The sequence below is a fragment of the Papaver somniferum genome, chromosome 3 (assembly GCF_003573695.1).
Source record: "Papaver somniferum cultivar HN1 chromosome 3, ASM357369v1, whole genome shotgun sequence".
Classification (NCBI taxonomy): Eukaryota; Viridiplantae; Streptophyta; class Magnoliopsida; order Ranunculales; family Papaveraceae; genus Papaver; species Papaver somniferum.
Window position 1 is genome coordinate 31,968,365 of NC_039360.1, and position 14,868 is coordinate 31,983,232.

The 14,868-nt window shown below is 38.8% G+C and overlaps 1 protein-coding gene across 1 annotated transcript; it reads left to right on the top strand.

Annotated features, from left to right (window-relative positions):
- Positions 1-1,125: 1,125 nt before the first annotated feature.
- LOC113355752 (chaperone protein dnaJ 49-like) lies at positions 1,126-2,833 on the top strand. Its single transcript, XM_026598688.1, has one exon. The coding sequence runs from the start codon at positions 1,479-1,481 to the stop codon at positions 2,583-2,585; it is 1,107 nt and encodes a 368-aa protein (XP_026454473.1). The 5' UTR covers positions 1,126-1,478; the 3' UTR covers positions 2,586-2,833.
- Positions 2,834-14,868: the final 12,035 nt, after the last annotated feature.

Here is a 14,868-nt window from a genome sequence, read left to right on the forward strand (position 1 = left end):
CTCAAATTTTAACTAGTGATACCCAATTATGTTATCTACCAATAATAAAAGACTGATCATCAATCAGATGCATAGAAGTTTACAAATAAATTTCAGAAACCTAATGATATAAGATTTAACTAAATTAAAATCAAGTATAACAAAAGACAAAGAGAATGGGGATATAACATTCTACCTCTCAATTGCCACAAACTCCTCTTGATTTTCTTTATCTTTCATCTCCAAAAATCTCTACCTCCATCTCCTGGCCTTTCTTTTCCAACTTCTAAAATTACTTCTCTTTACATTAATAGAAAACCTAACTATCTTATTTATCTTTTCATTTTCCCTTAATTTTATTTATTATTGATTATTCTATTTCGACCCTAACTTGTAGCCTTTCTAATTCAATCCACTCACGTAGGCTAAGATCAAGGAACAATAATCTAAACCATAAGGTTAACTAATTCGGGTATAACCCGACATGAAATAGTGGATAAAAAATATAGGGTATTACAGGTTGCCTTACCGTTAGATATCCAACGACTAAACTTATATATGCTAAATGATTTCACACAAAAACACGAAACATTTTTTTATTTTCTTGAAATATGAAAGAAATTTTATGAGATCTCGAAATTATGGAGCGACGACTCAATCCATCAATCTCACACATAATTGTTAGGCTCCCGGTAAGCCTTAAGTACGAAAGTTAGGCTCCAGATAAACTCGGGTAGCCCTAGCTGGTTATGACTTATGATTCAATCATCATCGAATTCGATTTGTTCATTTGTGAAAATCATGTGCTTCATGATTTATAAAAGGGAATAACACTATTAGCGGGGTGATACCAATTCAGCGATCTGACGGTCAGGATTTGTTAATATTTATTTGTCTTATATGAATTGGTATCATCCCCAAGTAATACTGGTATCCACTTTATAAATCATGACGTGCTTGACTTCAAAATTAACCATAACAATCCTTCAATTATCAACGGTATATAATATTCAATTAGACCTCGTAAGTCGTCATTGACATGATTTTTAACCGTTAGATAGTCTTACATCTTGCTGTAACACCCAAGGACGACCACAAAAGGGATACAGACAGACAAATCTAATATTCTTCCTTATAAAAAACTGAAGACCCGAAATTTTGATTAGTACACCGAAATCAAATCCGGATAGGAATCTCAGAAAACCTTTCGAAGAAGAAAAAAAATGAAACCCTAGGAATTCTTAGATCTTCACAGTGGAGAAACTCAACTCAAGAAAGGATTCTCAATTCGGAAAGGATTCTCAATTCTTCTGTAAGCTCAATTTCCGATTTTAATTTTTCGATTCGTTTATATACATATATATGTGAAAAATCGATTCAAAATCGATTCGTTAGGTATATGCTTTTTGTGAATTCAACTGAAAATCCCTAGTTCTGCTAGGGTTTGTAAATTTAGAAAGTGTAATTCGATCCAGAGTATTGAGATTTTGTTTTAAGTGATGGATGGAAACAAAGATGAGGCTGTGAAATGTTTGAAAATTGGAGAAGCTGCGTTAGAGGTTGGTGATCGTACTCGAGCTTTGAAATTCATTAACAAAGCTCGTAGACTTGATCCGAATCTATCAGTTGATGATTTGTTAGCGAGTTTAGAGAAAGAATCTCAAGTTCCACCTTTTTCACCATTCTCACAAACTAATGGACAAGCAGGTTCTTCTTCGGTAGGGAAGGAGAATTTGAAACAGAGGGTTAATGCTAATGGATCATCGTCCACTGCGAAGGCGAAGAATTATACTGAAGAACAGGTGAGTATGGTTAGAAAGATAAAGTTGCAAAAGGATTATTATGAGATTCTTGGTGTGGAAAAGAATTGTAGTGTTGAAGATGTTAGAAAGGCGTATAGGAAGTTGTCATTGAAAGTTCATCCAGATAAGAATCAAGCTCCTGGTGCAGAAGAAGCGTTTAAATCTGTGTCGAAAGCGTTTCAGTGTTTAAGTGATGAAGAGAATAGGAAGAGGTATGACGTTATGGGATCTGATGAAGCTGTTTATGAAAGACCTGCTGCGAGGAGAGGGCATCATAATCATAATGGGTTTAATGGTTTCTATGAAGCTGATATTGATGCTGAAGAGATTTTCAGGAATTTCTTCTTTGGTGGTGGAATGCCGAGAACAACTACTCAATTTGGAGGGTTTAGATTTGCAACTAACATGGGTGGTGGTCCAACTGTTAGAACTGCAACAGCTGAACAGGGATCAAATGGTGGTTTTAATGTTCGAGCCTTGATTCAGATATTGCCAATTTTACTAGTACTGTTGTTGAATTTCCTTCCGTCATCGGAACCCATTTATTCGCTGTCCAGGACTTACCAGTATGAGCATCAATTCACTACTCAAAGGGGTGTCAACTATTATGTCAGGACAACTAAATTTGCGCAGGATTATCCGATTAATGGCCAAGAGAGAAGATCAGTTGAACAACGAGTTGAAAGAGATTACTTTTCCGTTCTCCAACAGAATTGTCGGGTTGAGATGCAGCGGCGTGCTTGGGGTATTGCTTATGAGACACCACACTGTGATATGTTAAAAAAATTCGATCAAGTTGCTTAATATTTCTTAACTGAGGTGTGAATTCTCTTCTCATTTTGTTTCGTCTGTTAAGCTGCTACAATGATACAGTACTACTATAATGTTTTGGACGCGAAAGGTTCAAGTGGCGCGAAAACTTATATTTTTCATGTTTAGTAAGTGATGAGGTAGTTAAATAATATACGCATTTTATCTCTTCAAGCTACAATGGTATTATCACAAATTTACACTCTTTCAATGGGATTGATATGAACTTGTCTACTGGTGCATGCTTATGAATTCTTTGGCAAACCCACATATACTTGCTTGGTTGTTTGGAGTCCTACTGTCCTAGATGGGAATATTATCCTGGTTGTTCCTTTTCTTGTTAACATAATAATAGCTCAGTGACACTGATTATAGATTTGTGTGTTTGTACTCTTCTGGTTCAGGATGCTTGAAAACCATGTACAGTACGTCCAACTCCCCTTCATTTGCTTTTTTATAATTCAGTTTTCTAAGATTAGTTACGTAGGATTGCTTAACCATTTTCTATACTATCCCAAATCTTTCTGTCCGGTTACTTTTGTAGGGCAAGATTGAATTGGAGACCTGATTCCAAAATGTACCTTGCATGCATCTACCTTAATATTCAGGATCAGCCCTTTGCTTTGGTTTAGAAGACTCTCTATGGATTCATGGTACCTTCTTCCCATCATCAGAAATCCTATTTTTGAACCAAGTGAACTTCTCAGAGTAAGACTGGCAAAATCAAGCAACATAATCTGGGATATTATAGATTGAGCAGACTAAAATAACTAACTGATTTGGCATGACTTAAAAAAACTACTCTCGTTTTGGTTTCAGTAATTTAAGCCACTTCAAAACCCTTTACTAGATTAGAGAGCTGATTACAGCGAATTCTGCATTCACCAATGGAGAGAAGACGTTGGTCCTTGAGGTTTATGTAGAGTACAAGAACAGGTAGCTTTCCTCATCCCAACCAGGAAGAACAGCATCTGAATAATAACGATTCCCCAGACTGCACACCATCATAGATTTTGGAAATTACATGAGCGGTTGCAGGGCTTTATGTTTTGCTATTTTAAATTCTCTTCTTCTTCTTCTCCATCATCAACATCAACACCAGCCAACTGAGTTACCTCCAACTAAAGTGCCCCCTATAAAATTCGAATAGAAAATTTAAAATAAAATTTAAAATAAAAATAAAAAATAGCAATGGATGTCCCTCGCGGGATGTGTCTGTGGACTGGAATTCTTAATCCCTACTCAACTGTGAACTTTTACGGGGAGGAGCTGATGAAATGGACAGCACGGGTTTAGGGCCCATGTTAGGGGCACGAGTACCAGCTTGTGCCGTTTAAGGGTACCGGAGGGTGCATGCATATGGGACTATTAAGGTTTGGGTGGGACTGTTAAGGTTTGGGTCCCGATTTAAAGAAGAAGGTTATTATTGTGACTTCACATTCCATTAGAGAGGCGTCACCTAATAGGACAAAAACGGATCACTCATAAATAATATCAAAAATCCCTTATCTAAAATAATTTTGTAACGACTAAACAATCCTTATTTAGTTAATTTTAATTTAATTTAATTTAATTAATGAATTTTGTTGTATACTTGGTGAATTTTGGGACAAAGTTTTTGTGGGAGGAAAAACTGGCCGTAAAATAAATTTCTACGGTTGGAAATAATCCAAACCTGGTAAAATCACTTTTACGGTTGGAAATAATCCAAACCTGGACGTAAAATCACTTCTACGGTTAGAATTAAAAGAAAACTAGATATAAAATCAGATTCTACGGTTGGAATTTAAAAGAACCTGGACGTAAAGTGAGCTTCTACTGTTGGAACTAATTCAAACCTGGACGTAAAACTACATGCAAATAAAATTTTACGGTGGAATTAATCCAAACCTGGACGTAAAATCACTTCTACCGTTGGAAATAATTCAAACCAGGACGTAAAATGACTTTTATAGTTGGAATTAAAAGAAAACTGGACGTAATACGATTGGAATTAGAAGAAACCTGGACGTAAAATGAGCTTCTGCGGTTGAAACTAATCCAAACCTGGACGTAAAACTACATGCGAATAAAATTCTAAGGTTGGAATTAAACCAAACCTGGACGTAAAATCACTTCTACGGTTTTTAAGTTTTTATTTTAGTTAAAGAGTAATCTAGACATTGTGTATATGTGTTAGGATATCCCATAACCATTTTTTTGGACATTAAAAATCCAAGTGAACCCCTCTATTGGAGTGTGACGTCCCAATAATAACCTTCTTAAAGAAACCGTTTCCATCACAAATCCCGCCTGTATAAACTTTTGGTCTTGGAGACGAAGAGTCGTTTCTCACAAGGGGGAGAAAATTTTTGAGGGGCAGAGAACCGATGGAGGCGTTGGGGATGAATAAGAATTCGACATTTGTTCCCTTATTCCTGGGTTTTTTTAGCTAATTAAGGTTTTTAGTTTTTAAAGCCGATTTACCCATCCATAAATTTTGTTGATTAACTGCCGGTGACTTCCTCTATATTAATGGTAGCTATGTACAAAATATTGCCAAAGTATTGTTAAAAATTAAGCTTGTTAACTGAATTCAAGAAGTATAGTTAAACATTAAGCTTATATTCTTAATTCAGACTTAAATTTTAATTTGTATGTCACATAATTTTTTTTCTCCTTTTTATTAATATTTTCTTTTATTTTGCAAATTAGTTTTTCTATTTTATTAAGTTGTGGTCACTACTCTGCTACTATTCGTGTTTTATCCTCCAATGGCATTTCCCCTCTTACTCCAGATACACTATTTGAACTTCAGCAAAAATATCCAGCTGCTCCACCCCCAATTATACCAACTAATGACATTCGAGTACCTTCTTTATCAGTAGATGCTAAGGCTGTTTTAGTTGGCCTGAAAAGCTTTCCTAAAGGTACCTCATGTGGGAGAGATGGCCTTAGAGCGCAACATTTACTTGATGCACTAAGTGGTAATGCTGCTGTAGTTTTCGATGATCTGCTTCATTACATTGCTGGTGTAGTCAACTTATGGCTTGCATGTTCTTGTCTCCAATCCTTGGTGAATATGTTGTTAGTGCTATATTAACACCTTTGCTCAAGCCAGGTGGAGGATTGCGACCAATCGCCGTTGGAACTATTTGGAGGATATTATGCTCCAAGCTTGTTGTGAATGTTGTATGTAAGGATATAATTCCATACTTAGGTACCCCCAATTTGGCATAGGCATACCATGTGGAGGTGAAGCTATACTACATGCTGCTAATAGGATGTTGGAGATACAAAGTGATTCCATCACTCACTCCATGTTGTTAATAGACTTTTCAAAAAATTTTAATCTTGTTGACAAATCAACATTGATTCAGGAAGTCAGAAAACACTGCCCAAGTATCTCACGCTGGGTTGAATTTTGTTATTTTAAGCCGGCAAGGTTGTATTATAATGACTCGGTTCTCTCTTCATCCCAAGGGGTTCAACAGGGTGACCCACTTGGTCCCCTTGTATTTGCGTTGGTATTACACCCTTTGGTAACTGAAATTGCTGCTCAGTGTACTTTAACTCTTCATGCTTGGTATCTAGATGACGACACAATTGCAAGTGATGCACTTGATGTTGCTAAAGCTTTGAGGATATTACAAACTCACAGACCCAAGAGAGGGTACATCTGAACATCACCAAGAAAGATTTATTTTGGTCGTCTGGTGATCCTCGAAGTTTAGATGAAGGCATCTTTCCTGCAGATATTAGTAAGCCTCCTATTGGTGTAAAATTATTAGGTGGACCAGTCAGTTTGGACATGAAATTCTGCAGTGATATGGTTCTCAATAGGGTCGATAAGATTGTCTAGTAGATGCACAATATTCAGAAATTGCAAGACCCCCAAAGTGAATTATTACTTTTACGCAACTGCACCGGTGTCTCGAGACTTTATTTTGCACTCCGTATAACTAGACCCTTGGATTTTCAGGCTATAACATTCCAATTTGATAAACACCAACTTTAGTATTTGAGACAGATTGTTGTTGGAGATAGTGCAGGTTTTTGTATTGTTCAACAACGTCTAGCCACGTTACCGATTAAAGATGGTGGGATGGGGGTCTACACCATGGATGACACAGGCTCATATTGTTTTCTTACTTCGGCTGCTCAAACTCAACATTTGCAACACACAATCCTGAAGATCACAAACCCAACAGAATCGAGTCCAAGATTTGACCAGGCATTGTAGGTATTTACTCAAGCTTGTGGGTTATCTAGTTCTAGATTTAACATCAATGACACTGCCCCCCATTACATGAAATCACTGACAGTAATTTACTTTGGTGTTGTTAAAGACACATTGCCCTCTAGCTTTACATTGAACGAGCGTGAATCTCTCTTATGGCTTAGTAACAGAAAATAACATGCAATGGACTTTTTAAAAGCCATTCTCATTGACGGGTTGAACCAAGATGTTGGGCCTATGAAATTTAGATCCGTGCTCCAATACCGGTTGGCTATACCTATGTTTGTTGTGGACAGTTTATGTGCCAGTTGTGACAGACCCGTGGATATCTACGACGATCATGCCCTACATTGTGCGAAATAATTCGGTCCTAAATTCAGGCACGATATGGTTAAAGACACCATTGCTGATATATGTTACAATGCGGGGATTGTGGATAGGAAAGAAGTCTCTTTAGGATTCTTATCAGATAATAATGGTCTAAAACCCGCTGATATTTTGGTTTACAACTGGGAAGATGGGAAGGACGTATGTTTTGACATCACGGGAGTTTCACCTTTCCAAGTGCTAGAACTCGTATTTTCACGCCTAGTCTTGCTATTACTGCTGCTACTCGCAAATGCAACAAATATTTGGACATATGCACGACCAATGGTTATGGGTTCAATGTACTTGCTTTTACTACATTAGGTGAATTGAGTGAGGACACTATTGTATTCTTGAAAAGGTTGAGGAACTGCCTTGCTAACCATGATGCCAACTATAAAGTAGGAAGTTCACTCTTATATAGATTATGCATTATTATTCAAAAAGGTGTTGGTGCCCAGCTTGTTGCTAGGCTACCCACCAACTCTTTGTAAAATTTTCTTTGTTTGTTCTAAAAAATAAAATAAAATAAAATAAAATAAAAATAAATAAATTTTATTAATAAGATATTTATTTATTATGAACCTTATTTGGTAGCCTAGCAACAAGCTGGGATCCCACCCATTTTTGAATGGAAACACCTAATTTTAATTAGACTTGCATTTTAATTTTAACTAATAAAGTAAAAAAAATATTAAACCTTTTGTAGTGGAAATGTAGAGAAGGAAAAAAGGCAGAGAGTTTCTTGATTAACATCAGCAGTGTTACATGGACTCCAATAACATATATATATATACATGGAAAAGCAAACCCTAGCTGGGCCGCACATCTATGGGCCGTAGACCCTACAACACTCCCCCTTGTGCGGTCCAACAAAAATTCACATGCAATGCTTCACATATAGTGCTTCGAATGTAATTCTTCAAATGCCGTGCTTTCCTTGATGACTTGTGCCGAAATCAATTGCCTCATTAAAACTTTGAAAAGGAAAAAACCAGTGGGACAAAACCGTGGTACATCTCTTCACATGTATTACTTCACATGTTGTCTCGTATTTTACATGTAGTTCATCACATGCAATACGATCTTCAAAAATCGACGAGTCTAAGTTAATTGCCTCGTTAAAACTTTTTCAGGTAAACCCAAAGGGACAAAACCTGAACTAAAGAAAAAGAGTACAATATTACGTAAACGTAGAACATTGTTAGACTCGAATATGTTTCCTCATTAAAACCTTGACAAGGAAAACCCAGTGGGACAAAACCTTGACGAAGGGAAAAGAGTACAACGTGACAGATGCAAGTAAAGGTGAGCCGTTCCAGATGATCACTTTGCTCCGTTGAAGTTGACTAGTTGCTTCACAACTCCTAAGGAAGAAAATCCTCGTGGGAAAAACAATAGCTTTAGATGGGAAATTACATTCCCGGTGTTTGTTGTTGTCTCATTAAAAACCTTTCCGAGTAACAAAACCCTGTAGGAAAAAGCAACCTCGGTGAAGGAAAATAGTTCAACACACTATTAGATGCTCCCCCTGATGTCAAACAATTTTCATTAGTCTAATGCAGTCAGAAGAAGTTTTTCACACTTTACTTTGGTGACTTGAATGTTTATAAGACCTTGTTGTTGATTCCGGAAGTTATGCTGCTTAACAGACTATCGCGTTTCATTTCTTTGATTCATATATTTTCAGTAATATCAAAACGATCTTTATGTCTTCAACGTTCAACATACTTGATGCTTTTAGTGTTGTCTCGCTAAAAACCTTGTCGAGTAACAAAACCCTTTGGGAAAAACTATTCTCGATCGAAGGGAAAAAGAGTACAACACAGCTTCAATTTCGAAGTAATATATGTCGACATCATATCCTTGGATCCTCCCCCTTATGTAGGCATCTCCCCCTGATTACTTTCAGAGTTATTCCAGACAGTTCCTTTAGTCATGTACTTTTCGAAACTGAATATAGGTAATGACTTAGAAAATGGTCTATCATATCTCCTACAGATTACTTTTGTTGGAGAAGAGATTATTGTTCCTTCATAATCAACAACTTTAGGATTGCACTTTCATTAGTATTCCTTTTTATGTCTTTGTAGGGATAAAACAAATTTATGTCAATGGTTACTTTTAAGTACATGTTTACATTCACTAAACCATTCCAATGACGTTGCGTTGGCGCTGAGCTATATCTATCTAACAAGTTCCTTGAGGATGCAAAATTTTATCGAGTATATTATTATACTAAGTACAACAATGCGTCTATTGTAATTAGATATGGGAATTTCATCTCCCAACACATCTTCGTCATCTTCCTTTAGAAGAAATGTCACTTACTTACATTTGAACCTCGACTAATCATGAGAGTGCTATCAGGATGCATGTCTTTGTTAAATTGCCTGGCAACTATAGACAAATGCAAACTGATGGGATAATATACCATAAGCTCAGTATTCGGTCGATCTTTCCCCAGATTTTTCATCTCAAATTCGAATTTCAAATAGCTTTTAAGGTCTCTTATTACATCAAGAGTACCCATCATGTCCGTACCATCAACATAGATAGCTACAATTCCAAATCAAGAACTTTCTTATGAATACTCAAGGAAAAATAACTTACTTGTCTATCCCCTCCAAATCAAATAGTCACTTAGACGGGTATACCACATCTGCCTGATTGTTTCAATCTATAAGTGAGCGTTATATCTAACTGTAAACGCGCTCTGTGGTTTAGAGACACTTGATTTGGGAAACAAAAGGTTATCAAGTACTTTTGTAAATATCGGATATCTCTTGATTCTTTTAGAGATACGTAACAACTACATACATATGCTTCATTTCAAGTCCTTTTGAAATTACCAAGCTAACTAAGTATCGGAACGCCATAACGTTCATTACAAGAGAACAATTCCAGGGATTTCTGAGACACCTCGCGCCACAAGGAGATTTTTGATACTTTGAGACTTCATTATTCCCATTGTGCTCTATGACAAAAAATCATATATGTCCCATAGGATTTACACTTGGTTGGTTAGCACTACCACACCAAGTACCCGTATATTTTCCAAAGAACTAAGTTCTACCTGGATTGCATAGGCCAAATATGCTATTTATTTGAAATTAATCAAAATAAGTATGGTTCGGTCTCATTGTGCTCTACTTCTGGAGCAATTATTTATGGATTATATCATCATTGCGCATGCATGATCCTTCCATTGTCTCATGTGCATTCATTGTTCTCTAGAATCATTTAAAACTTTGGAGCGTCCTCCAATATTGATCCATGGACATAGTCAGAGTCAATAAAATGAGATGATTTCATTAATGATACAAATAAGGTTATGCCTTACTCATCTACTTCCTTTCTAGGTGAGTATTGATCGAACCTGGTGGCCTCTCCATCTTCCTTTGTGGAGCCACGACCTTAACTACACTTCTACCAAGTGTAGTTGTAACACCTTAGTCTATGGTGTACCCCATATTGAGGATTTCTAACCATGCATGATTATTTGCAGCTAGTATGTGTGATCTTGTCACGTTGCCGATATCAGTGCACTTTCTGAAACCGATTATTCTTTGTCACTTCACATTTATATTTGTGGAGTACAAGAATTAATGTGAAACACAGTGGGAGCACACCATGACAATTCCTGTCGTTCCCTTAGAAACTACTTTTTCGTATCTCCCCCTAACGACGGGAAGACTATCTCATTAAAATGACAACCCACAAATCTAGTGGTAAGAAATCTCCTGCCAAAGGTTTTAAAATGCGGATAATCATTGGAAACTCTTTTCCAACATAGTCACTTGATCATTTTGATGACTCATCATAGTACGATGTGGATTCGTAAGGGAACATATATAGTGCAACCAAAAATGCGTAAGATCATAAAATGTCAGGCATTATATCCAGTTACGAACTGTTACGCAAATAATGGTTGACCAATTATGGGTCTAAAACGAATATGTGAAGATGCGTGTAATATTGCATATTCCCCAAGCAGTTAAAGGTAGGTTTGTCGCATAACCATGCCTTAGGAACCATCTGTAACATTTTGATGATAGTATTAGATCATTGCTCGGTCGAAATCGCATGCGTTGCTATCTCAAGCATGTTTGTCAATATTAGTGATCAAAACTATAAGTCTTGATTTCTAGTATATTATAGCTAAGTCTCGGACTAGGATAGAAAGTGTAGTTGAGCTTAAGGACTTCATGGCGATTCATCATACAAGTAGAAGAACTACTCAAGGAACCGATTGAACTTCTCGACAAAAAGGTATGTGAAGACTTGAACTTATATATCACTCAAAAGTCTATCTACTCTATCTCCTACTCTTTAAGACAAGAAGTCGTATGCTATATATATAGACTTTGATTATACACATTTGGTATTTCGAGCCGAGTATACCTCGCCTATCTGTATATCGAAATATTAGTTGGTAAGATTTTCGCTTTAACCAAGTTTATCTTTACCATGTGACGAAAGTCATGATATGTTTCAATCATCTTGAAAATTGCTTTGAAGAGAAATGGTATAACAACTATATAACGTCCTCTAAGAATGTTTCAATGATTGAAATGAGAGTTTAGATTACATAACCAATGGTGGACATAAGCATTGTTGTGGAAACACATTTATGTATAAGTCATATTCCTTGAACCAAAGTTTACGAACTTTGTTGATCAAAAGAACCGGAAGAATGGCGTGAGCCAAGTCTGAGAACTCAGTCCGCGAACTGCCAAAATTCTCAAAACCGAGAATTTCTGCCGGAGTTGACAAACTACTTGCGTGAAGCTAAGTCCGAGAACTCAGTCCGCCAACCCAGTCCTCGAACCGGCGAAGTTATCATACCCGAGAATTTCTGCTGGAGTTTGTAAACTCTGCCCGGTAACTTAAGTCCGCGAACCCAGTCTACGAACTTGAGAAGGTTATATATATCTGAAGATGATTTCTGAACTTAAACTTAAAAAGACTAAGGAATGCAGTTTGCAAACCGTGGCTATAAAAGTTCATGAACCGATTCAAGTGAATCAAATCATCTTTGCTTCAATTGTGTCTTGTGTAGTACATGAGATTTCCTTGCAATTGAACAACTCTCTAACTAGTTAATCTTGAAGTCATTTGAACTAGTTATGGTGAAGAAGAACATGGTTGATATGAAATGCTCATATGGCTAACCATTTGGTTAACTATTGTTGAACCAACAAGTGCATACGTTTAGGTCGTTTAATAAACCTAGAAGCGTGCATTGTCAAGTGTGTGTAACAAGCTAATTTTTCGATCTAACGGTTGAGAAATATTAGCTTGAATCTAAATCAGGTTTTCATTTAACGGTGTATATTGATTGCTTTGTTACCAAGGTAACTTAATTGCAAACCCTGATTTGAAATACTATATAAGGGTAACTCTAGTATCTGTGAAAAACTAATCCCCACACCTCACGTGTGAAACTAGTTTGCATACTAGAGTCGGTTCTCCTTTAACCTTTGGTTTTCTTCTTATAAAACCAGGTTAACGACTTAAAGACTTCATTGGGATTGTGAAGCCAGACCGATACTACTTTTATCGTAGTTGTGTGATCTGATCTTGCATCTTCTATCGTACGAGTACAATTAGATTGATTGGCTTGAGATTGATATCTCCGATAGGCAAGTGTTGATGGTGGTTTTTAGCTTAGGGTTAAAATCGTAAAACCGTAGTCAAACAGTGACGTCACACTTGAGTAATAATGTCGCCACTAGCACATTTATTGAACCGTTCAACATGTCTGCGTAAAATTACTGGGGTACGTTTTTTACGTATATGCCGTGCTCTACGACAAAGCCCTCAATACTGACTGGCAACATCTCCGCGCCAAGGCATGCCAACCATGCCAGCCATATCTCCGCGCCAAGGCATGCCAACCATGCCAGCCGCACCACAGTGCCAGTGGCATACCACGCCAGCCACATCTATGCGCCAAGGCATGCCAACCATTCCAGCCACATCTCCGCGCTAAGGCACGCCAACTATGCCAGCCGCACCACGGTGCCAATGGAATACCATGCCAACCACATCTCTGCGCCAAGGCACACCAACCATGCCAGCCGCACCACGGTGCCAATGGCATACCATGCCAACCAATCTCCGCGCCAAGGCATGCCAACCATGCCAGCCGCACCACAGTGCCAATGGCATACCATGCCAACCACATCTCCACGCCAAGGCATGCCAAACCATGTCAGCCACATCTCTGCGCCAAGGCATGCCAACCATGCCAGCCGCACCACATTACCAATGACATACCATGTCAGCCACATCTTCGCGCCAAGGCATGCAAACCATGCCAGCCGCACCACGGTGCCAATGAAATACCATGCCATCCACATCCCCGCGCCAAGGCATGCCAACCATGCCAGCCGCACCACGGTGCCAATGACATACCATGCCAGCCACATCTTCGCGCCACGGCATGCAAACCGTACCACAGTGCCAATGGCATACCATGCCAGCCACATCTCCGCGCCAGAGCATGCCAACCATGCCAGCCGCACCATAGTTCCAATGAAATACAATGCCAGCCGCATCTCCGCGCCAAAGCCATGCCGGCCCTACCACATGCCGCTGGCTGCCAAACGAAGGGTTGCAACAATCAACGGCTACCCTTCCATCTGAGATGCAGATCTCAGAAGTCCAAGTTCGCCACCTAACGCTTGGCAACTTCCGTCCCAAGGCCAAACATCACGGTTTTTGCCAAAACCCTAATTTTGGCCGCGTCTAAGATATGCCAAAGCCATGCCGTCCCTACCACATGACGCTGGCTGCCAAACGAAGGGTTGCAACAATCAATGGCTACCCTTCCATATGAGATGCAGATCTCAACCGTCCAAGTTCGCCACCTAACGCATGGCAACTTCCGGCCCAAGGCCAAACATCACGGTTTTGCCAAAACCCTAATTTTGGCCGTGCCTAAAAGATGCCAAAGCCATGCCGGCCCTACCACATGCCGCTGGCTGCCAAAAGAAGGGTTGCAACAATCAACGGTCACCCTTTCTCCTGAGATGCAAATCTCAGCCGTACAAGCTTGCCACCGAACGCATGGCAACTTTTGGCCCAATGCCAAGGCCTAATTTGGCCGCACCTAAACTACGCCAAAATCCTAGCTCGGTTGCGCCTAAATCATGCCACTAGCCGTAAACGAAGGGTTGCAACAATCAACGGCTACCCTTCTTCCTGATATATGAATCTCAGACATACAAATTTGCCACCAAACGATTTGTGGTAATCTCTTGGCCACGACGCCAAAACTTTAATTTGGCTGTGCCAAAAGCATGCAAGCGCTGCAACCATGCCGCTAGTTTCCAAACGAAAGGTTGCAACAATCTACGGCTACCCTTCCTCCTGAGATGCAAATCTCATCCGTACAAACCTGCCACCAAACTACTCGTGGCAATGTCTTGGCTGCAATGCTAACTCTTTGTCACGACACCAACTTGGATGCGATCACTACACCATTTTCCTTGATTAGTAGCTAGATTTCGAAACAGCTTTGCCGCTACACCATTTTCATTGTCGTGCCAGATACCACAGCACCTACTGCGGAGGAGCTGAGTAATTGTGTTGAAGTTCATGAGCATCTGAACAATAAGGTAGAGGTGGTTGTGCAGGAAGAGATTGTTGAGGAGCCTCCTCAATTTCAACCAGTGCAAATTGAAG